We start from the raw sequence: 21,980 nt of genomic DNA, 5'->3' as shown, positions 1-21,980 counted from the left end.
GGTTTCCCTTTATTAAATCATTTTCACACTACCATATACAGATGCTCCTCAATGCCAAAGGGTGAGTACATTTTTTTAATAAACTTCACTTTTTACATAGGCTTTTGACTTATAGAAAAATTCAGAAAATAGGACAGAAAGTTCTCCTGTACCCCTGCACACAGGTTCCCCTATTATTAACATTAGTAGAATGTTACATTTATTATAATTAAGGAACTAATATTGATACTTTTTATATTTTATATATAGATTATATATTTTTTATATATAAATATTTATAAAACAATATTATATATTGGTTCCAGATTTGATACATTTTTTTACCCCAAATCCACAATTTAGATTTCCTTAATTTTCACTTAATGTCCTTTTTCTGATTCAAGACCTCATCTCAACCATATTACATTTAGTTGGCATGTCTCCTCAGGATTCCCTTGGCTGTGACAATTTCTTGGACTTCTTGTTTCTGATGTCCTTGAGAGTTTTGAGGAATACTGGTCAAAAACATCATAGGATGACTCTTTATTGGGACTTATCTGATGTTTTCTCATAATTAGGCTTATGGGGTTATGGGTTTGGGGGAGGAATATCACAGAAGTAAAGTGCCACTTGCATCATTTTGAATCGAGAGTATATATGATCAGTGTGATTGATCACTATTGATGTTGACGCGGATCAATGAAGCTGAGGTAGCGTTTGCTAAGTTTCTCTGCTGCGAAGTTATTATTCCTGCTCCGTTTCCCACAGGGCACTGGAAGAAAGTTGGAAGAAAGTTTCTCTGCACAGTACACACTAAGGGGTGGGAGTTACACTCCCCTTTCTTCAGGTTAGAGTATAAATTACATAATTTACATAAATTATTTGGAATTCTTCTACATAGGAGATTGGTCTCTTCTCCCTCATTTACTAATTCATTCAGTCCGTTATTTTTATCAGTAGGGACTCATGGGTACGTGTTTCATATTCAGATTATAATCCAATACTACTTGATTTTGTGGCCCAAATCATTCCAGTTGGGCCACTGGTTGCTCTTTGACTTGGCTTCTCATGGGTAAGATTAAACTTTCACGTATGTTACTAAGTTCTATCCTAATCATCCTGGCAGTCTGTACTTCCACTCCACCATAGACTGAGGTTCTTACTGTTTATTGAGGTGAAATTCCTATAACATACGATTAACCATTTTAACATGTACAATTCAGTGGCACTTAAAATATTTACAATTTTGTGCAATGACCATCTCTAGTTTCTAAACATTTTCCCAGAAAACACCCTGCACCCATCTCTCCCCACCCCTCTACTTCCCAGTCCCTGGTAACCACTAGTCTGCTTTCTGACTCTATTGATTTGCCTCTTCTGAACATTTCATATAAAAGGAATCATGTAATATGTGATCTCACGGCTGGCTTCATTCACTTAGCACAATGTTTTCAAGACTCCTGAAAGCTGTAGTGTATTGGTTGCTTTTATGGCTGAACAATATTCCATTGTATCGATGTTTTGTTTATCCACTCACCTATTGATAGACGCTTGGGTTGTTTCCACCTTTTAGTCATTGTAGATAATGCTGCTATGAACACGGGTATGCAAGTATCTGTATGAGTCTTCCAATCCCAAACATATCCTGGGATAAATCCCACTTGGTCACTGGGCACAATCTGTTTAATGTGCTGTTGGATTCAGTTTGTGAGTATTATTTATCTACACGCTCCTATCCTCCACTGGTTGCCCCAAAGAGCATTAACACCTGCACATGCCGAGGGCCACAAAGATCGTGAAGGACAGAATAGAAAAGTGCGTATGTGTTCTTGAGGTAGAAATTTGCATCGCGTGGAACTGTCCACACGAAGAGCACCTGAGACCCAAGTGGACCAAAGAGCTAGGAAGCAGGGCACTAAAATGTGACACGTACAGGTGTGTTATTGATACGTCACCTGTGTCTACCTGTGTGTGTATACGAAGAAATTCTTTTCCCTGAGGCTGCATGATGCCCACTCCCACTTCTCTCTGTACATTTCCTTCAGCCTTAAATCATGTCACTCATACGTGGACAATATAGAAAAAATTTTAATTAGGAAAGGTCATTAGCCTAGTCACAGGGACCAACTGTGGTTAATTTTAACCAGAAAGGTTTATTTAAGAATATTTGAGAGTAATAGAAAAAAGATCCACACGATGGAATATTATGCAGCAGTACAAGGACCAAGCTATTGACACACACTACGACGTGGATAAAACTCAAAAACATTGTGCCGAGTGAGAGAATTCAGACACAGGAGAGCACATATTGTATGATTCCATTTACATGAAATGCCCAGAAAAGGCAAATCTGTAGAGGTGGGTGGTTGTTGAAGGCTGGGAATGGGAATGGGAACTGGCTGTAAATGGCCCAAGGACTCTCACTGGAGGGATAAAAATGTTCGAAAGCTGAATTGCAGTGATGGCTGCGTCACTCATAAGGTTATTAAAAATCATTGCAGTGTAGACTTGCAGGAGATGGTTGTATGATATGTAAAACCTACCTCCATAAAGCTAAGTTTTAAAAAATTGGTAGGACCTCACTGAGTGTCAAGGACAGTGCAGAATAAAGCTCCAGGTCTCAAGGACACGGGACACGGATCTGTCACCAGACGCACTGCCCCAGCAGCCTCAGCAATCTGCATGTGGCGCCTGCTCTCCATGTGTGGTTCCCCCTCTTCCCATCATGACCTCTGATGCGAGGCCAGGGGCTGGTCCAGGGGGGCGGGAGGGGTGTAGCAGCAACAGTGCCACGTGTTCACTATACCTGTATCCTGACAACCCTCTTTCAGCTCTTCCTCCTCCTCACATACCAATTCCATGCCTGTAGTTTATTGAACCTTGCACACCACCTCCTTGTGGAGTCCTGCCCAGACACACCCTCCTCCCCGACCGGGACATCCACATAAAATATGAGTATTGTTGAGGTCCTTGGGAATCCTTTGAAGGGAGAGAGTTATCTTGTTCTCTCACTGAATCCTACAATGCGCATGAGGGCTATGACCCCATTTTAAGGATGAGCAAACAAAGGGCTTCAGTAGGTTTGACATGGGCTCAGGCCCCCAGTGCATAAGTGGCAGAGACAGGTCTTGGACTCTGGTCTGAACAAGAGTCAAAACAAACACTTTGGAGCATCTGTTAAGTGCAGACTCTGGTCTAAGTACTGCGCACACGTTAACGTCTCCTTTTCTCCCGGCAACTCTGAGATGGGGGCTGTTTTCTTCCCATTTTACAAATGAGAAGACAGAGGAACTGAATGGACACCTATCTTCCTGGAGCCCTGAAAAACAAAGTTCCTCTTTAGATCCCCAAACCCTTTTTGTTCAGAGATCTGGACGTATTTTTAAGTTACTCTTTTTCTTTGAATGTCATGATCGTGAAGGCAGAAAGAGAAATAAGTCGTTCAAAGGAAAAAGATCCAGAAGAATCACATCAGATTTACTGGGGGTTATCCTGGGAGTAAGAGGAATGAGTTACCGCCTCTTCTTAGATTATTATTATTAACTTTTTAGTGATACAGGAAGACATTCTAGCAAAAAGATTCCCCGAAAGGCAGGCGTAGAGAAAAAATAATGGAACACCCACCATAGTAAGCCCCCTCGCTCTTCCCCAGGGACCAAAGGTTTGCTTACATGTCCTGGGCCCCTTGCGTCCACATTTGCAGACACCCCAATGGCCACCGACAAAACTACAACTGAAGGTTTTGCTTTCCTGTGTATAGAAAGACTTGCTCTTTCTAAATCAAGTATTTCATAATGCTTAACTTAACACAAAACAAAACAAAACAAAGCAAAACAAGTATGCCTGAGTTTTGCAACCAGAAGAGGGTCCTGTTTTGGTGAGGAGAGCGATCCACAAGTTCAAAGTTGCACAATGTAAACTGTAAATAGATGAAGTCATCTGGCCATCCCAGCTCCCAGAGCTGAGAGCCTGGTGTAGTCACCTCACACATTTTCCCAATATCATCCCTGAGAGCTTTCCAGAATGTAGAATCATCGATTAGCTGGGTGTTTCTGCTGCCGGGTGTTTCTGCTGCCGGGAGCAGAAAACAGGGCCACCAGGCCCAGGGCTAAAGCAGAGGACCGCTTTTTTTCCCAGGGACCACACACCCTAGGAAAAGCACCATAAACCAAAGTCGTGTGGTAATAAAAACAGCTACATGCTCCTTGAATGGTTGCTACTTACTTTGCACCCTCTAAGCCAGCATGATCCCATAAAAATGTAATGCGATGCTACATATAAAATTTTAAATTTTCTAGTTGTCATGTGAAAGAGGTAAAAATAATTCAGTGAAATGAGAATAATTTTATCTAGCCCAATATACCCAAAATACATGTGCTTCAACATGGAATTAACATAAAAAGGCATTGATGTGTTATTGTACAGAAGTCTTCAAAGTCCAGTGTGCATTGGGCATCGACAGAACATCTGGATTAGGAATTGCCACATGTCAAGGACTCAAATGCCATGTGCACCCAGTGGTTACCTTGTCAGATGGCACAGGTCTAAGTGGTTTATCTGAATTAATTCGTATGACTCTCAAAACCACTCAATCCCCATTTCAGAGACGGGAAGACTGAGGCCCAAAAAGATGCTCAAAGAGGCAGCAATTGACTCAAACCCAGACCATCTGGTTCCAAAGCATGCCCCGTTGTCCTTTATATCCCCCTTGCTTTAGTCCAGCTTGAAGGAGGGTTGTAATCAGCTGGCCTGTGTTCAAGTCCTGACTATGCCACTTATAAGCTGGGTGTCCTGCTTGATTTGCTTAATTGCTCTGAAACTCAGATTCTTCATCTCAAAAAGGGACAGTGGCACCTGAGCCTGTTCCTTTTGAAGGGTGAGGAGTGACTTGATAGCCCCAGGCCCAGAGGACACCCCACAGACAACCTGGCACCCAGTGAGCCCTCGATACACCCAAGGTATGTTGGCCACTGTGATTTCCCCACCCACCAAATGCACGTGAGGGAAGCCTCAAACAAGTTACCCAACTTCTGTACATAATGCGTTCCTGGAAATGCGTTTGAAGCTGATTTCGCAAAACCCAAACAGTAGATTTCTGTGCTGTAAAGGCCATTCCATCTGCTGAGGACTACACAGACTATGGAGTCCCAAATTACCTCTCGGCTCTTAGGTGTCGCTGTGAAAGATATACTTCCAGGGCCTCATACATGTGATTGTGAAGAGTAATCGTGTTTATCTTATTGTGTAGTTTTTGCTTCTGATTACAGAAGTGATGGATGTTTGCTTCAGCAAAAATTCAATTGCTAGAGAAATCTATAGTACGGAGAGTAAAGGTGGGGTGGAGCGCCACGTGCAGAAATGCCCACAGATGCTGTGTGTGTGTGTGTCCAGGGAGGGGCAGACCACCAGGCCAGCGAGGTCCCAGATGTCAAAGCATCAGAATACATAAAATGAAAGAAATAGTCAAGACAGCATGCTTAATGCTTTCGTAAGTTTTGCCAAATTGCCCCAGCACAGATTCTACCAAGAGTCGCCCTCTCCGATGGTTTTGAGATTTACCATGTCCCCACATCTCCAACCCTGGGCATTCCTAAATTTCTTCATTTGTTAAACTGAGAGAAAAAGTCATCAGACTGTGAAAAGCACACACATGCTCCAATCATGTCAGTGTCCTCCACAAGTAAACACACCACCACCCAGCTTAAGCCTCAAATGGTCCAGCGGAAGGTCAAGTTTGGCTGCTTTTTGCATGAGCTTCACCTCCCTCCACTTGCCGCTAGCTTGCTAAGCCCCAGCCAAGGTGGCCTTTGGCTTCCTGCACTGAACCAAGCCTCTTCTACCCTCAGGGCCTTTGCGCCTGCTGCTCCCTCTGGGCTGTGCCTCTCCAACCACTTAACTCCCATTCACTCATCAGGGGAACCTCCTGGCTGGTTCTTTTTTCTTTTTTAATTAAGGTATGATTGATATACACTCTTATGAAGGTTTCACATGAAAAAAACAATGTGGTTACTACATTTTCCCATATTATCAAGTCCCCACCCATACCCCAATGCAGTCACTGTCCATCAGTGCAGCAAGATGCCACAGATCCACTATGTGCCTTCTCTATGCTACACTGTTCTCCCCGTGACCCCTCACACCATGTGTACTAAACATAATACCCTTCAATCCCCTTCTCCCTCGCTCCCCACCTGCCCTCCCACACCCCTCCCCTTTGGTAACCACTAGTTCATTCTTGGAGTCTCTGGGTCTGCTGCTATTTTGTTCCTTCAGTTTTGCTTCATTGTTATACTCCACAAATGAGGGAAATCATTTGGTATTTGTCTGTCTCTGCCTGGCTTATTTCACTGAGCATAATACCCTCCAGTTGCACAATGTGCAAATGGTAGGATTTGTTTCTTTCTTATGGCTGAATAGTACTCCACTGTGTATATGTACCACATCTTCTTTATCCATTCATCTACTGATGGACACTTAGGTTGTCCAAGCTGGTTCTCTAACCTGTTCTCCCATTTGAAATAATATTACCCCTTCAAAGGGTTACCTTGAGATCACATGAGATACATAATTTCAAACACGTGGCACAGTGTTTCACAAAGTGTCAGGATTTCAACTCAAGAGGCATCTCCTTCAGGAAGCCATACTTGACCACCCTGCCCAGGTCAGGTTCCCCTGTGTTAACCTTTTTCATGGATCCCTCAATGACTCTTTTTTGGTACAGACCATAAATATAATAAAATAATTAGTTGCAATGTTATCTCCTTCCTGTTTCTCTTTTCCATTAAGACCATGAACTCTGGGAGAGCAGAAAAGGCACCCAGCACCATGCCTGCCACATAGGAGCCACATTAAAATGCATGTCTGTCAAATTAATGATCGGATGGATCAAATGAGTTGCATCTTTGACTCAATTATACTAAAGTGTCAGAGGTTGCACTACGTACTGCTGTTATCAGCACAGCTATTTTCTCCCTTTCCACACCTTTGTATAGAGACAAAGGATAAAATGCAGTTAAGACTCACACCACTGCACAGACAAGCCACCTCTGGCCAGGCCAAGATGGGTGCAAAGCCCAAACAGAACCTTGGTGGATAGGCAGCACCTCCATGTGACCACTGGGGATGTTTGTTTTTCTGTTCATCTACACATGCCCAAATCCAATACCCTGCTTATATCTTCTGCTTGTCCTGCCGGATGGACTCTCACCTTCTGCCCCCTATTCTGTGCCCCAGGAGGCTGACAGTGTGACTGGCTCCCTTGCCCTCTGTGCCTCCTGGCGCAACCCATCAGATAGGGGGCAGGGGGCGGGGAGAAAGGGTGGGATCTTTATTCCCCTCTCCCTGAATACAGGCTGCATCTAGTGACTCGATTTTAACATACAGAATGTGACAGTGGAAGTGATACTCTGTGGCTCATAAAGAGATACAAGTCCACCTGGCATTCCTTCTGGATCCCTTGCTCTGGGGAGGCCATCTGCCAAGTTGGGAGTACAGAGTCAAGCAGCCCAGGCAGGGAAAAGGAGGCACCCACCACCACCAGTTCCCACCCGCCAGCCATGTGAGTGAGCCACCTTGGAAACAGACCTTCCACTCCCCACCAAACCTTCTGATGACTGCAGCCCCAGCCAACACTTTGCCCGCAACATTTATGAGAAACCCTGATCTGGAAAGCCCAGCAAAGCCACTCCCAGATTCCCGAACAATGAAAGACTATTTGAGATGATGTGTTTGTTTTTCAAGCCACTGAGTTTGGGGGTAATTCGTTATGCAATGATAAAGAACCACCACCTCTGGTAACAGCAGTCCCAAGCTCCCACCTCAGGACCTTTGCACCTGCTGTTTGCTCTGCCTGGAACACTCTTCCCTACCTCCTGCAGGTCTCTGATCAGATGGTACTTCCACAGCCTTTACTTTATTTTATTATCTCCTGTCCTGTTATATATATGTTTCTTGTCTGTCTCCCCCACGAGGATGCCAGCTCTGCAAGGGTAGGGATCTTTGTTTTGTTTGATGCTCTCCGTCTGCAGCACCTGGAACAGCACCTGGCACAGAGTAAATGCTCAACGTGGTGGCCATTATTAGGAGAATCTAGCAGACCTGATTCGTGTCAAAGCTGGGTCAGTCTGCCACCTGTTTCCTGCCCATCCTGGCCAGGCGATGGGACATAGCTGGGCCTCCTCCTCCACTGGGTAAGTCATAACTGGCAACTAAAATGGGAGAGTCCTCCATATCTCCCCACTTCCATCCGGATAAAATCCCAGGTCCTCTGTGCAGCCTAGAAGCCCCCATCTGTGCCTGAAATACCATTGTTCAGCCCCAAAGAATGTGAATTGTTTGTATTTGCCAGGGGTTCACAGACCCCACCGGCAAAACTTTAGCGTTTAGGGTTTAGTAGAAAACATTAGAATGCCCTTATTTTTTAAATCTCCATTTGTTAAAGAATATCTTTATGTAATAAATAAAAAATAATCTACAGAATAGATTGGTATAACTTATTTGTATGTAATATATAAATAAATGTCCACCTGGAAGTGGAGATTTAACGCTTTTATTGACAGGAGTGCACAACTAAAAAAAACATCGGAGTCATTTATCCTAATGCAATTATACCCCCCACCCCAGGACATATGGGCAATGTCTGGAGGCAGCTTCGGGTGCCGCGACTGCGGGGAGGAGCGCTACTGGCATCTACTGGGTGGGGCCGGGACGCTGCCCAACCCCTACCAAGCACAGGGTAGCCCTCACCACATAGAACTATCCAGCCCAAAACGTCAAGGGTACTGAGGTTGAGAAGTTCCGGCCTAAAGCGCCAGACTCTCTTGATCCTGGGGTGTTGGAATGAGCTGCTTCCTTCTCAGCTAAGACCTCAGACCTCAAGGACTCTACACGGACCAACCCCTCCTCCAAGAGGCCATCTCTGACTCTTCCAAGCCGCCGGCTAGAGCCCTTCCCAAAGGCTCCTCCAGCCCCCTGTCTGAGTGGTTGGAATTGTCCTGGCCCACGGGTTTCTCAGCCTTCCGATGTACAATGCAGATTCCCTGGAACGCATAGACGGCCGGATTCTGCCGGGCAGCTAGGGACCAGACATCTGTACCTGCAACAATACTTTCCACCTCTCCCCGACTGCCTGTCCCTTCAGCCGTGGTACATAATAGTGGCCTGGCGACTAGTTTGCCCACAGCATGCCAGGAGCTACTAAGAGCTCTACTACGGGTCTGGAATCCTGGCACGCGTGCACACACACACCAAGATGTAGCCACTGTATCATCCCCCACTTTGCAGAGGGGTAAACTGAGGTTCACAGTAGGGACGAAACTAGAAAGGGCACTCAGAGTAAGGAAGGGGCCCAGGTCCGCATTAGCGCCTGGTTCCTGGGGGAGGGGAAGGTGGGAGACGTTGTGGGGGAGCGCAAGCTTGCGGGGGGCGCGGAGACTCGCCGAGGCCTTCGGATGCGGCCCCGCCTCCACCAGGGACGTGAAGACGCGGACCCCGCGTAGCGTGGGGACATGTGACCGACTGCAGAGGCCGCGCCGCTCTCCCCGCCCGAGGTCTGCGCGCTCCGCCGCAGGGTGCAGACCCCCGGCGCCCGCCCGGGTTCGGGGTGCCAGAGCAGAGGCGGAGCCGGGGCGGAGCCAGCGCGCCCAGTCCCCCCGAATCGAAAGCGAAAGAGGGGGCCCGGGAGGAAGGGCGGAGCCGGCCGGTGCCCCGCCCCCTGCCCTGCGCGGCCGCTGGACCGACGGGCGCGCCCAGTGAGGGGGGCGCGGAGCGCGCAGTGCGGACCCTCGCGGGGACCTGCGCCACCGCCACCATGTCTCAGGAAGGTGTGGAGGTAGGAGATGGCTCCGCTGGGCCGGGGGCCGGCGACAGACGCCGGGGAGGGGCCGGGAACGCGGAAGGGGCTTCGCAGTTCCTGGGGACTCCATCCGAAGCGCAGACCTTTCCCCTGGCCGGCGCTCGCCCGCCTGGGGAAAGAGAGTGATGGCCACGTCCCCCAGAGTGACGCGCGGCCTCCGCGAGGAAGAGCGGGGGCTGCAGGGTCAAGGGTCAGAGGCCAGGGGGTACCTGGCTGGCTTCCTCTCTTAGCCCGGGACGCGCTCCGCAGTCCTCTCCCTCCCCCAGTGCACTGTGGGGACTTTGGCTTTTTCCAGGAAATGCCGTAGGGGGATGGAGTGGGACGGGCGGGGGCGGGGGGTGTTGCGGAGGCTAAAACCAAGGGTCAAGTTCGGGCTGGAGAAGGATGCCTCGAGGTGGGGGAGGGGCGGGCGCCGGTCTCCTTCCCCATCGGAGTCCCCCGGTGCCCACCCCAGCTGGAGAAGAGCGTCCGGCGCCTCCGGGAGAAGTTTCATGGGAAGGTATCCTCCAAGAAGGCGGGGACTCTAATGAGGAAATTTGGCAGCGACCACACCGGAGTGGGGCGCTCCATAGTGTACGGTGAGCAGGCGAGGGCCCCCGCCCCATGGGGGTTGCCCGCCCGGGAGCGTGGAGGGTAGGAAGTGGCGTGGGCATCATCTGTTGGGGAGGGTCTGTACTGGGGCCCTTAGGACCCTGAAACCCCAAGATCCATCAAGTCCCTTCACTTACACTTATTCTCCTGACCAGGGGTAAAGCAGAAAGATGGACAGGAACTCAGTAATGACCTGGATGCTCAGGTAAACTGTCCCCTCCCTCCAAAGGAGGGAGAAAAGGCGGGAGAAGAGGGCTCCCGGCCATGCAGTCAGCAACTTCTGTGCACTACCGGCCCACAAACTCCTTGTGCACATTCACTAATGCACCTCTCAGGCAAGTCTGGCCAGGGAGCCTGCAAACAGTAGGCGCTCATTACATGTTAATGTCCTTAAAGGGAGAAGAGAGGTGTGAAACTAAGCAGTGAGACAAAGCAGAATTAAAGCCATGACTGAGGAGCCCTAGATGTCAGGGAAGGCTTCCTGGAGGAGGTGGTGCCAGCTTTTCAGGGCTGGGAGAAGTGAGTCCTGGATAGGGGAAGGGTCAGAAAAAATCATCTTGGAGGAGGGAATGGCGTGGGCAAAGGAACAGGCTAAGATGAGCAGGAGATGGGGGAGGGAGAGGGGGCAGGGGAGTCCATCTGGCGAATGAATGAATGAATGAATGAAAGCCTTAGAGGCACAGGCTCAGCATGGCCACTGTAACCCAAGGATGGCTTTGCTTTGGTGGCTGGTGCAGTGTGAATTTTGCCTGTCTTGAAAGGCCCATGTAATTACTAAAGAGTATAATAAAGAATGCAGTATACTTTTTACATTTACACATACTATGGCATGGTAAAAATAATAGCAAAGTAAGCACTTCCCCTGCAGCAGGATCCCAGGAATTTTACACATGTTGACTTATTTCATTGCCATAGCGACCCCATGAGACACATCCTACTGTTTTACAGACGAGGAAACTGACACAGAGTGATCAAGTCACTGGCCAGGTTCACACAGCAAGCAGGCAGCAGCTGGGATTTGCATCCTGGCCACCGGGAGTCACTGCCAGGGCTCTCCGGGGGAGTGGTGTGGCCATGCTCCCACATCTGGGAGTGGTGGAGTCGGGATTAGAACCCAGAACCCCAGCACTTAGCTGAATGAAGCATGGCACAGGAGGGGACCTGTCACAGCGCTAACAAGTGTGTGGTGGTTGCCAGCAGAAAGGGAACCTGGGGTCCAGTTCTGTCTCGTTCAGGGAGCTCTCAGGCAAGCCCTCTCCCAGCTCTGGGCCTCAGTGTCCCCCTCTGAGTAATGGGGATCACAGGTGTGCCCACTTCTCAGGCTCCTGTTAGATAACGAGTCATGCCCTCAAAAGATGGGTGCTGCTCAATCAGCTCCCCGTAAATTAGGGGCACCCTTATGTGTGGGACCGGGACCCTGCCTCCTCATCCAGGAGCCCTGACCCTCAACAAATAAGGATGAAAAGAGGTCTGAGCCACATCCCCAGTTTCTGCCCCTGGTGTTTCCATGCAGGACCCGCCAGAAGACATGAAGCAGGACCGAGACATCCAGGTGAGTCTAGGGTGTGGGGAAAGGGGAGCTGGAGTTGGGAGGACATCCACAGGTGAGGAGGAAGGACATCGTAGAGACAGAAGGAGGTGCGCCTATAGGGAGAGGGGTGACCACCTTGTTATCCCCACCTGCCCCATTCTGTAGGCAGTGGCCACCTCCCTCCTGCCGCTGACTGAAGCCAACCTACGCATGTTCCAGCGGGCTCAGGAGGACCTCATCCCCGCAGTGGATCGGCAGTTTGCCTGCTCTTCCTGTGACCATGTCTGGTGGCGCCGCGTGCCCCAGCGGAAGGAGGTGATAACCCACCCCTATTCCAGGGTCTGAACCTCTGACCTTAAGAAATATCAATCCCTGAGAGCCCAAGCTGTGACCTTCAACCTCAGAGCCCAACCTCGATCTCAGACCCCAGACCCCAACCCAAGCTGGACTACTGATCTTCAACTTGAGAAGCTCAACCCTTGAATCCCAGTGCCTGACCTCTGACTCCACAGTGGGACAGCCACCACAGAAATCAAACCTGACCCTGAAACCACAACCCCAAATCTGGGTTCTTAACCCCCTGACCAGTGGTGTGCTTCTGGTAAATGCTTCACAACCAGTTCTTCTTGGGGGGCGAGGAGAGGAAACCCAGATTTGTAGCATTTTCCAGTTCCTGTGGTGTAAATATCCCCACTCTGGCTGACAGCAAGCTACCAGTGCGCACCTGTGACGTCCAGCCAGCTCCCTTGTCCACAACCCCCAGGTGTCCCGGTGCAGAAAGTGCCGGAAGCGCTATGAGCCGGTGCCATGTGACAAGATGTGGGGAGTGGCTGAGTTCCACTGCCCGAAGTGTCGGCATAACTTCCGGTGAGGGTGCTGACCCCCACCCCAGCTTCGATCTTCCCCGCCCAGCCCCACCCCTCCCTCCGCCCTGGCCCCGCCCTAGCCTCACCCTCGGACCCTCACGGCCCTGCCCGCCCCTAGGGGCTGGGCACAGATGGGGTCTCCATCCCCCTGCTACGGGTGCGGCTTCCCCGTGTATCCGACGCGGATCCTCCCTCCGCGCTGGGACCGGGACACCGACCGCCGCAGCACTCACACCCACTCCTGCTCCGCAGAGGACTGCTACAACCGGAGAGGTGAGGGCCTGGTGTTTGGGGAGGGGATGCACACGATACCAAAGTCTCCCCAGGCCACTTCACCTCCCAGGGCATCAGCCCCGCCCTTCATATCTCCCGTGGCCCCAGTTGCCGTGGCCTCCAACCCAGGACCCCTGGCCCTCCTAACACCCACCTCTCATGGCATCACCACCTTTCGTGGTCTTGCTTATGAGGCTTGTGGTTTCACTCCAGTGCCCCCATGACCCCTGCCCCTGCTATCTCAGTCGACACCCATGTCCCCCAGTCCCCTGTGGCTTTCACATTTGGACTTCCGTAGCTCTGGCCCCACAGCCTGTGGCCTCAGCCCCTCCCCTCTGGAGTCCCCCATCCCCTCAGCTCCCTTACCACCCCCCCCACATCTCACGTGGCCTCAAGCCCCAAGACCTCAGAACCTCTCCCTCCCCAGAGCCCCACGTGCCTGGGACATCCTGTGCACACCCGAAGAGCCGGAAGCAGAACCACCTGCCTAAAGTCCTACACCCCAGTAACCCCCATATCAGCAGTGGCTCCACTGTGGCCACCTGCCTGAGCCAGGGGGGCCTCCTGGAAGACCTGGACAACCTCATCCTGGAGGACCTGAAGGAGGAGGAGGAAGAGGAGGAGGAGGAGGAGGAGGGCGGGCACAGGGAGTGACCCCTGCCAGGTGCAGATGCAAACCAGACACGGTCTGTGGATATTTTGTGTTGTTATAAAATATGAGCTCAAACCGAGATCCGAATGCCCTTGGGGAGCCATCTGGGTCCAAGATACTGGCAGAGGGATTCCTGGGTCCCGAGGCCAGGGCCCTAGGGAGTGGATCCACAATGGGAAGGTGTCTGGGACGTGGCCCACACTAAGCCATGAAGGAGGTGTGGCCAGGACAACTTGGGTTCCTGCTGACAAACACCCCCAGGGACCTGGGGAGCCGATGGACAGATGGTCACTGCCTCAGAGGCCGGATCAGCATGGCAGCCTTCTTGAGGGAATAAGCCCCACCACGAAACTCAGCCCAGTAGACACCGTCCTGATAGCGGCTGCGATAGTGACCACCACGGTGCCATACACCGTTGAGGTTGGAGTGGGCACAGGCATGGTACCACCAGCCTCCCCGCTGGTACAAGGCACAGTTACCTGAGGGAAGAGAGAGTCCATGTCCTTTCACCAGAATAAATGTTCCTACCAGCACTCATTAGCATAAAGCTTTTGCCAGGCATCCCCGGCCTTTCTCACTCTTATTAAATAAGAGCTCTGATCCTCTTAACTCCTCACCAGAATAAGAGTCGTGGCCCCATTTTCTTTTCCAGAGCAATAGTCTTAACTCCTTCCCTAACCCCTTACCAAAGTACAAGTCACACCTTTCCCCTATCTGCAAACTAGGAGCTCTACCTCTCATCCCTTTATGGGGGAGGGAGGGAATCGTCTCTACTTCCTTTCAAGACTAAGAGTCTTAGTTCTCACCTCCTGCCTTTCACCAGAACAGGAATCATGACTATGGGGAAAGAATTGCCTCATCAAAGAAGGAATCTGGCTTTCCATCCCCTCGCCAGAATAAAAGTCTTCTTTGTTCTCTTTCTTACCCTGATCCTTACCAGAGGGAAGCCTTACTGCACTCACTATCATTCCCTTGCTAGGAATCCCATCTCCCCTCACTCCCACTACCAAAATAAGCTTTCCTTACCAGAATAGGAGTCCCGGTCTCTATCCACAGTGCTGAAAGGCTTGTCATTGTGCCAGGAAAGAGAGTCTCCAGCATCTCCATAGTACTGGCCAAGCCGTAAGCGGTAATGGTCGCTCTCAGGCTCCAGGGAGAAACCATCGTAGCGGGCACGTGCCTCACGGCCCCCCCAGTCCTCCAGGAGAACCAGTAGCTCATGGTCCCCACGGCTGGTCAGCTGATGCACAGGCTCAAGGCCCATCCAGTATTCCCCATCAGGCTGCCCAAAGCCCACCTGGCAGGGCAGGAAAGTCAGGTGGTCAGAAGCAGGCCCCCTTCCCCTGCCCAGCCCAGCTCCTGCCCACACGTGCCCACCTTGTAGTGCTGCCAGGTAGTGAAGAAGTTGACAGAGCCATCCTGCCGCCTCTGGATCACAGTCCAGCCCCCACCCTCCAGCTGTTGCTCACACCATGCTGACACCACGTGTCGGCCCAGTCGCAGCTGGTACACTCCACTCTGCCCATGGCCTGCCTGTTGGGCCTCTGCACAATCCCACCATGGGCCTGTGGGCACAGAGATACAGGGAAGGCACAGCCAGGACCAACCCACCCTGACTGGAATAAGAGTCCTGATTCTCATTCGTTCCCTCACCACAATAGCAGTCCTGCCTCTTCTGTTCCCTCACCAAAATAAGAGCACCAACACCCATTTCCTTACTGAGTAGCACTGGTTCACCCTTCTCTCACTAGAGCAAATACAGAACCTGGGGTTCTTAAATCCTGGTTTTGTGGTATCACCAGACAACATATCCTGAAAATGACACTAGTGAACTAGTAGCGGTCCTATATTCCCTATCCCCTCATCGGAACAAAAGGACCTCCTTTCCTGTTTCATACCATCTTAAGAATTTTAGTCTCTATTAGAATAAGCAAGAGCTCCCTGTTCTGTCACTGGGATAAAAAAGGTACCATTTTCTCTAGGTCCACCATGAGAGGCGTCTACCACTAAATTCTTTGTTCCCATTTCCCTCTACTCACTCTGCTCTGGGAATTCCCTGGCTACACACACCCTCAACAGCCCTACCCTTGTCTTACCTGCTGGCTTGGTGGGGACAGCAGGGTGCCCTGCGGGCGTGGGAGAGGCCAAGGGCCCCTGCTGTCTCAGGGTCTGATCTCTCTGGGGCTCTGAGGCTGATTCTAGCCTCCTGCTGGCGTCACTGATGCCACCAACCAGATTGACCGGAACCACAGGCACCAGGGGTGGTGGAAGGACCTGGGGTGACCAAGAAAGTCAGATGTGATCAAACTAATCCTCACTGAGTTCCTAAATCTCCCAGTACCCAGATGGACAGGGAGTCAGATGGGCATATTTCCCAGGCCTGGGACCGACTTGTCCCAAAACCTAACTAGCTGTCAAGGGCAGACAAAGCTGGGCTTAAATTTCCACTCTGGTGTTCGAGTTGAATCACGCTGCTTCCAATTCCTTTTCTGTAGAGATAATTACTTCCAGCAACGAGTATTAACTAAGTGACCCACCCTGTAAGGTATGAGCTGGTATTGAGCAATAATCTCTCATTCAAAACCCAGGGCCACCCATTGTTCCAGAATTCAAAATAGTACGGCACGGGTTAGAAACAGTGAAAGAGGGCCCATCAGTCGATCACCTGACACCTCCGTAACGTTGGGTCTGTGGTCTTTATACACCTAATATGCTTGATTAGCGTCCTAAGAATGTTCGTAGTAAGTGGCTAAGTGAAGACTTTAAATATACACAAGTTGTCTTTTGACCCAAATGAGGAGGAGGAATCTGGTTTTGGAGCTTTTCAGATTTCAGAACTGCATGCTGAGGCCCAACTTAACAGGCCAAGCGCACAGGAGGTGACTGCGATTATGAGGGGACTTCGGGGTTACCTGCTGCTGCCCGCCCATGCCCCCAGGGCACAGGCGCTCCAGGCGGGCGATGAGCGCGCTCTGCTGGGTGACCAGCTGCGCCAGCTCGCGGAACTTGACATCCAGCTGATGGAAGCGAGCGGCGGCGCGCTGCGCCTCGGCTGACACGTTGAGCACGCGCTCCCCAAGCAGCGCCAGCAGGGCGGCGGGCTCCGCCCCCGGGTTTGGTCCCGACCCCGGGCCTGCCTCGTGCTGCAGCTGCGCGCGCAGCTGGCCCAGGCGCGCGCTCATGCCGCGGCTCTCCTTGCGCAACGCGCGCACCTCGCCGGCCACCGCACCGTCGGCGGCCGCCAGCCGCTGCAGCTCGCGCAGCAGTTCCTCGTGCCGGCCCACGCGCATGCGCAGCGCCGCCACCTCGCTGGCGTTCGCGGCCTCGGGCGCCGGGCGCGCGGCCACCGGCCCGCTCCAGCACACGGCTCCGGTGGACTTCTGCTGGGGCAGCACGAAAGTGTAGGTGCAGCGCGGAGCGCCCGCCCGCGCCCATGATGAGCCCAGCAGGAGCAGCAGCTGCAGCGTGCGTAGCCGGGGCGCCCACATGGCAGACCTGCAGGCAGAGGACGTACGGGAAGGGGGGACCCTGCCAGCGCAGACCAGACCCCCGGCTGTCAGGCCGGGCCAGACCCATCTGCTCCCACGCGGGGATGCGCAGGTTTACCGCTGCGTGGCTCCGGGGCCACCCACGCCCGCCTCCATCCCTGTCTCCGACTCCCGAAGCTGGAGACGCCTCATGGGATCCCGCCCTGGCCCTTTACACAGAGGTCAGGAGTCCAGGGACTCCCATATCTGGTGTGCTATTCATTCAGCAAGGATTCATTGAGCACCTACTGTGTGCAGTCCTCAATCCTAGGCGCGGAGAATACAGTTGGGAACAAAACACAAAAATCCCTGCCCTGGTGGGTAAAAAACAAAATAAACGAACTATAGGATTAATAGAATGTGTTAGAGGCGCTAAGTGCTAAAGTGACATAAAACTGCGGAGAGATGTGGAGATCTGTGCAGGGACAATTTGGGAGGAGGGAAGACCTGCAGGAGGTGACATTTTGAAGACAGACCTGAGGGAGGAAGCAATGGGATTGTCTGGGGGAGGACAGGGTCTCTTGCAGGGGGAACAGCAAGTACAAAGGCCCTGAGGCAGGACCATGCCTGTGTATTAAAGGAACCTTGTGGGGGCTGGAGCAGAAGCAGGTGGAGAATGGGTAGGTGGGGGTGAGGGGCAAGTCCCACTAATTCACTAAATTAGTGCCCCCACACACACACATCTGCCACGTCCTCAGACCAAAATCCCAGAGGCATCCATGTCTCTTGGTTGGATCACAGCAGATCCAACCCATCAGTCAGGCCTGTCAGCGATTCTGTTTACACCCTGAATTCCTCCACGGTCTCCATCCTTACCCACTGCTGTGATCTCAACTCACAACACCTGGATTTCCTTACAGCAGCTTCCTCCCTGGTCTCCAGTCTTCAGTCCTAAACCTCTGCTGGTTCTTCCACAATGGCCAGAGGATGCCTGTGAACTCCCAAATCCAGATGCTTCCCTCCTCTGCTCCGGACTTCCACAACTCCCACCACACTCAGAAGAAAAGCCCCCACGGCCCACAAGGCCCTGCTCACTCTGCTCCAGCCTCATGGGCCTCCTTGCTGTTCCTCAGACACACCAGGCATGATCCTGCCTCAGGGCCTTTGCGCGGGCTGTTTCCTCAGTCTGGAACATTCTTCCCCGAGTTTTGACCTGACTTTCTCGCTCCTTATTCCTGTCTCAGCTCAGATATCTGTCCTCAGAAGCCCCACTCCAATCCCCGTGACTACCCCATATAGAGTTGCCCCTCCTGGACACTGCTTCTCCTGGTCTTCACTCTGAAATTGCCTCATTTGTTTGCTATTGTTTATGATGTGAATTCCTCCACTGAAACATCAGCTCCCAGAGGCTGAGTCTGGGTTTTGTCCACTGCTCTGCCCCAGCACCTAAAACAGTGCCTAGTGCCCCCACCCAACACCCACATACCCCGGTCTGCTGTGCTCCCCCATAGGTGGTCCCCAGCCCACACAGGTGAGCTCCTACAATTGTCTTTGCTTGAATGTGTGTACCTGTGGCCACCTACCCCCAGCCCTTCAGGGTCCAAATGTGGCCCCCATTGCCTTAATTCCTGGGGTTCCCATACTCACAGCCTCTCAGGGACACATGCCTCCCGCATGCGCTTGCTGATGCTCAGAACACATCTCGTGTCCATATGTCACCCCTGTCTGTACCAAGTTCTGTTTCCAAACCTGCACATGTCCTGGTGGCCACACATATACACAAGTCCCAAAGTCTTCATCACACACATTGCCTCAATCACACATTCAACAAACACTCTTTGAACACCAACTCAAGACCAAATCCCTCCCGAGGTGAAACTGACATCCTCTCTGGGAAAACAGGTTGGAGGGTGATAAGGGTTTAGGAGAACACTCCATCAAGGGAGGGGGTGCGTTTTAAACAGAGTCCTGAAATGGGGGCGTTTTAAACAGGGATCAAGCCTCACTGAGAAGATGCCACTGGAGCAAAGACCAGAAGAAAAAGAAGGGGAAGAGCATCACAGGCAGAAGGGACAGCAAGTGCAAAGGCCCTGAGGTGGGACCTTGCTAGATGTGCCCAAGGAAGGGCAGGGAGGCCTATGAGGCTGGAATAGAGTGAGCAAAGAGGAGAACTGGAGGAGGGGAGGGCAGGGAAGTGACAGAGCCTTGTGGGTCACAAGGAAGACTTGGGGCTTAACTCTTGAGTCATGTGGGAGCCATAGAGGGTTCTGAGCTGGAGAAAGGCATATTCACTACTGTGTTCACATGCCAGGCAGGAGCTCCCAAGGGCAGAGACAGGTCTTCTCCTTGCCCCTGCAAAGACACCAGGCCCCCACCACAGGATGGACTGAACTCCTTGGACCCAGAGGGTGTGTAATATCTGCCACCTTCTTGGCTCTCAGCCTGGGCTGACCAGGAAGCCCGGATCTCTCAGCAGACAGAATCAGCCTTACCTGCCCTCCTGCCCTCTCACCTGTCACAGCCCAGTCCGAGTCCCTCGAGGTTCACAGCAAGCACAAGAAGTCCGAGGAGCTGCTGAGGGTCCAGCAGTGGACCTCTGAGCTGGGGAGGGGGAGAGGCCGGTGGGAGAGAGGAGGGAGGAAGCTTGGTAACCACCCCCTGCCCCCAGAGCCTGGGACTACAGCTCTGATGCTGAGCTGAGGAGCTGCAAATGTAAATATTTAATATTTCCTGCATGAGAACCGGGGCAGAACTGCCAGACCCCCTGCCCAGGCCACCAGAGACTGATAACACAGGTCAGTGCCCTGGATGTTCCCACTACAACAGAGCACAGAGCGTGGGAGGCTCAGGCCCAGGAGGCTGGGAGGGGGATCCCAGCCTCAGACACACTCACACATACACAAAGGACGTCCACCATGCACATCAGCAGCACTTGTTGGGTGTCAGGTATGACTCTAAACCCTTTACACCTTTTATCTCATTTAATCCTTGCAACCTTGAGCTGGTGTCTGAATGTAGCCTCACTCTACAGCACAGAAAACTGAGCTCTGAGAGGGTGAGCAACTTACCCTCAGTCACACAGCAAGAGACGGTTAGCAATGGCATTCAGCCCAGGTAGCTTGGCTGTAGAATTCGTACACCTATACCCAGCACCAAACACACCCATGTGCAAATAACAGTGCAGACACAAAGACACACGAACGGATACCCAATGAGACATGCAAACCACTGCAGAGAGCCACAAAGACAGACTGTGTGTGTGTCCGCGGATTTCCCTGGCACACGTACATACAAAGATACAACTGTTTTTTTCGGGCAGCAATTGTGTGTTCAAAATACAGCCACACACACACATGCCCCCACAAGACTTAAAGGAAATTACCTAGAGGGCTAAATATCTCTGTATCTGTGTCTCACCCAGGTACACAGCCAGACCATGATACCCAGCCCCCACCACAGCGCCCACATTCCCATTCGTCTCCCACACAAACTGTCATATCTTCACATCCTCACACACATCAGATCATGCAGGGCCCAAAACAGGCAGAAGTAGCCACAGTCACTTCTCAGAGGTAGCAAGAGACTCACATAGAGCCCCGAGGCAGGCCTAGGGTCTCCGGCCTGTAGGAAGGCCTCACCAATCAGCAGACACAATCTCGGGGAGCAGACTCCTTCCCCCAGCATCTACCGTCCTGAGCTTGTAACCCGAATGGACTCCCTGGCTGAAAGAGGAAATGGTTGTCCCAGATCCGAGAGAGGCTGCCAGGCTGGGCTCCAGGCCTGGGCCGGGGCCCCCCACACTGGGCCCCTCGGCCCCCCACCCACATCCCCCTTGGCCTCCCCCATTGGCAGCAGGGAGAGAAGAAACCTCCTAAGTCACAGAGAGGGGTTGATGGAAGGGAGAGACAGAGAAGAGGAGAGACATGGGGAGTCAGGGAGAGAGAGAAGAGGGAAATGGGGACAGAGACAGGAGCAAGAGGGAAACTTTTAGGTGATGACAGAGACAACTGATGGCAGAGACAGTCGGGGAGAGGCACAGGGACAGGGAGAAGACAGCTGTGGGGAGGGGGAGACAGCGAGGGGGAGGAGAAGAATTGGGGTGGGGAAGCTGATGGGGGACGGGTCAAAAGGGAAAGGGGAGGCAGATGGCAGAGAGAGAGAGAGATGTTGGGAGGGTCCCTGGAGGGTCCCTTCCCCCAACCCCAGGGTTCTGGGGAAGAAGCCAGAGGCCTGAGGCCAAGACTGGAGTCTTGAGCGGAAACAGGGAGGGGATGAATTATTCACAAAGCGCCCGTCTTGCCCTGAGTTTCCAGAAGGTGATGTGGAGTTTCCATCCCTCAGCCGCAAAGAGAGCTCCTGGAGAGGACAGCTGGCCTTCAGGAGCTGGGGGCCCAAATGCCTAAGTGCCACGTGCTACCTCCTTCTCTGGTTGCTCCCAAAGTGCCTGGTGCCAGTGCATACATCACGTCTTTTAATTCCCGTGTTAGGAGGAACGTGATTACCATCCTCACTGCAGGATTCCTTAGGGGCCTTGGAATGGCTAAAATGGGTCTCAAAATCTCCCAGGTGGAGGAAAAAGGCCGAAACGGGATTCGAACCCCCGATTATTGTCCCTGAAGCCCAAGCTGCCCCGCCCCGGTTTCCGTAGAAACAGGCACCAGGCGTCTCCATAGCAACCCCTCCAAGGTTTCCCGTCCATCATCTGGTGCGCGTGCCCTCCCGATGACGTCATGGGCTGCGGCGCCTCAGAGCCCCTTGCCGGCGCCGG

The 21,980-nt window shown here is 52.1% G+C and overlaps 2 protein-coding genes across 5 annotated transcripts; one reads left to right on the top strand and one right to left on the bottom strand.

Moving 5' to 3' along the window:
• The first annotated feature begins 9,489 nt into the window (after positions 1-9,489).
• SHFL (shiftless antiviral inhibitor of ribosomal frameshifting) lies at positions 9,490-13,824 on the top strand. Its single transcript, XM_036903519.2, has 8 exons — positions 9,490-9,808; positions 10,287-10,410; positions 10,579-10,628; positions 11,937-11,975; positions 12,120-12,269; positions 12,718-12,821; positions 12,939-13,093; positions 13,521-13,824. The coding sequence occupies exons 1-8, from the start codon at positions 9,788-9,790 to the stop codon at positions 13,745-13,747; spliced, it is 870 nt and encodes a 289-aa protein (XP_036759414.2). The 5' UTR covers positions 9,490-9,787; the 3' UTR covers positions 13,748-13,824.
• Positions 13,783-21,912, bottom strand: ANGPTL6 (angiopoietin like 6). Of its 4 annotated transcripts, none has more exons than XM_057490091.1 (8): positions 21,715-21,912; positions 20,801-20,934; positions 19,725-19,813; positions 16,658-17,240; positions 15,842-16,019; positions 15,123-15,310; positions 14,772-15,042; positions 13,783-14,224 (listed from the first exon to the last, which is right to left on the bottom strand). In XM_057490091.1, the coding sequence occupies exons 2-8, from the start codon at positions 20,894-20,896 to the stop codon at positions 14,034-14,036; spliced, it is 1,596 nt and encodes a 531-aa protein (XP_057346074.1). In that variant the 5' UTR covers positions 20,897-20,934; positions 21,715-21,912; the 3' UTR covers positions 13,783-14,033. The 4 variants fall into 4 exon arrangements, with proteins under 4 accessions (XP_057346074.1, XP_036759361.2, XP_057346075.1 ...); XM_036903466.2 differs by lacking the exon at positions 21,715-21,912 and adding an exon at positions 17,518-17,586 and having other exon boundaries at positions 20,801-21,298; XM_057490092.1 differs by lacking the exon at positions 21,715-21,912 and having other exon boundaries at positions 19,725-19,808; positions 20,801-20,924.
• Positions 21,913-21,980: the final 68 nt, after the last annotated feature.

This window comes from Manis pentadactyla, chromosome 12 (genome assembly GCF_030020395.1).
Source record: "Manis pentadactyla isolate mManPen7 chromosome 12, mManPen7.hap1, whole genome shotgun sequence".
Lineage (NCBI taxonomy): Eukaryota > Metazoa > Chordata > Mammalia > Pholidota > Manidae > Manis > Manis pentadactyla.
The sequence above is the reverse complement of the archived record's forward strand: the minus strand, read 5'-3'. Positions and strand labels throughout refer to the sequence as shown.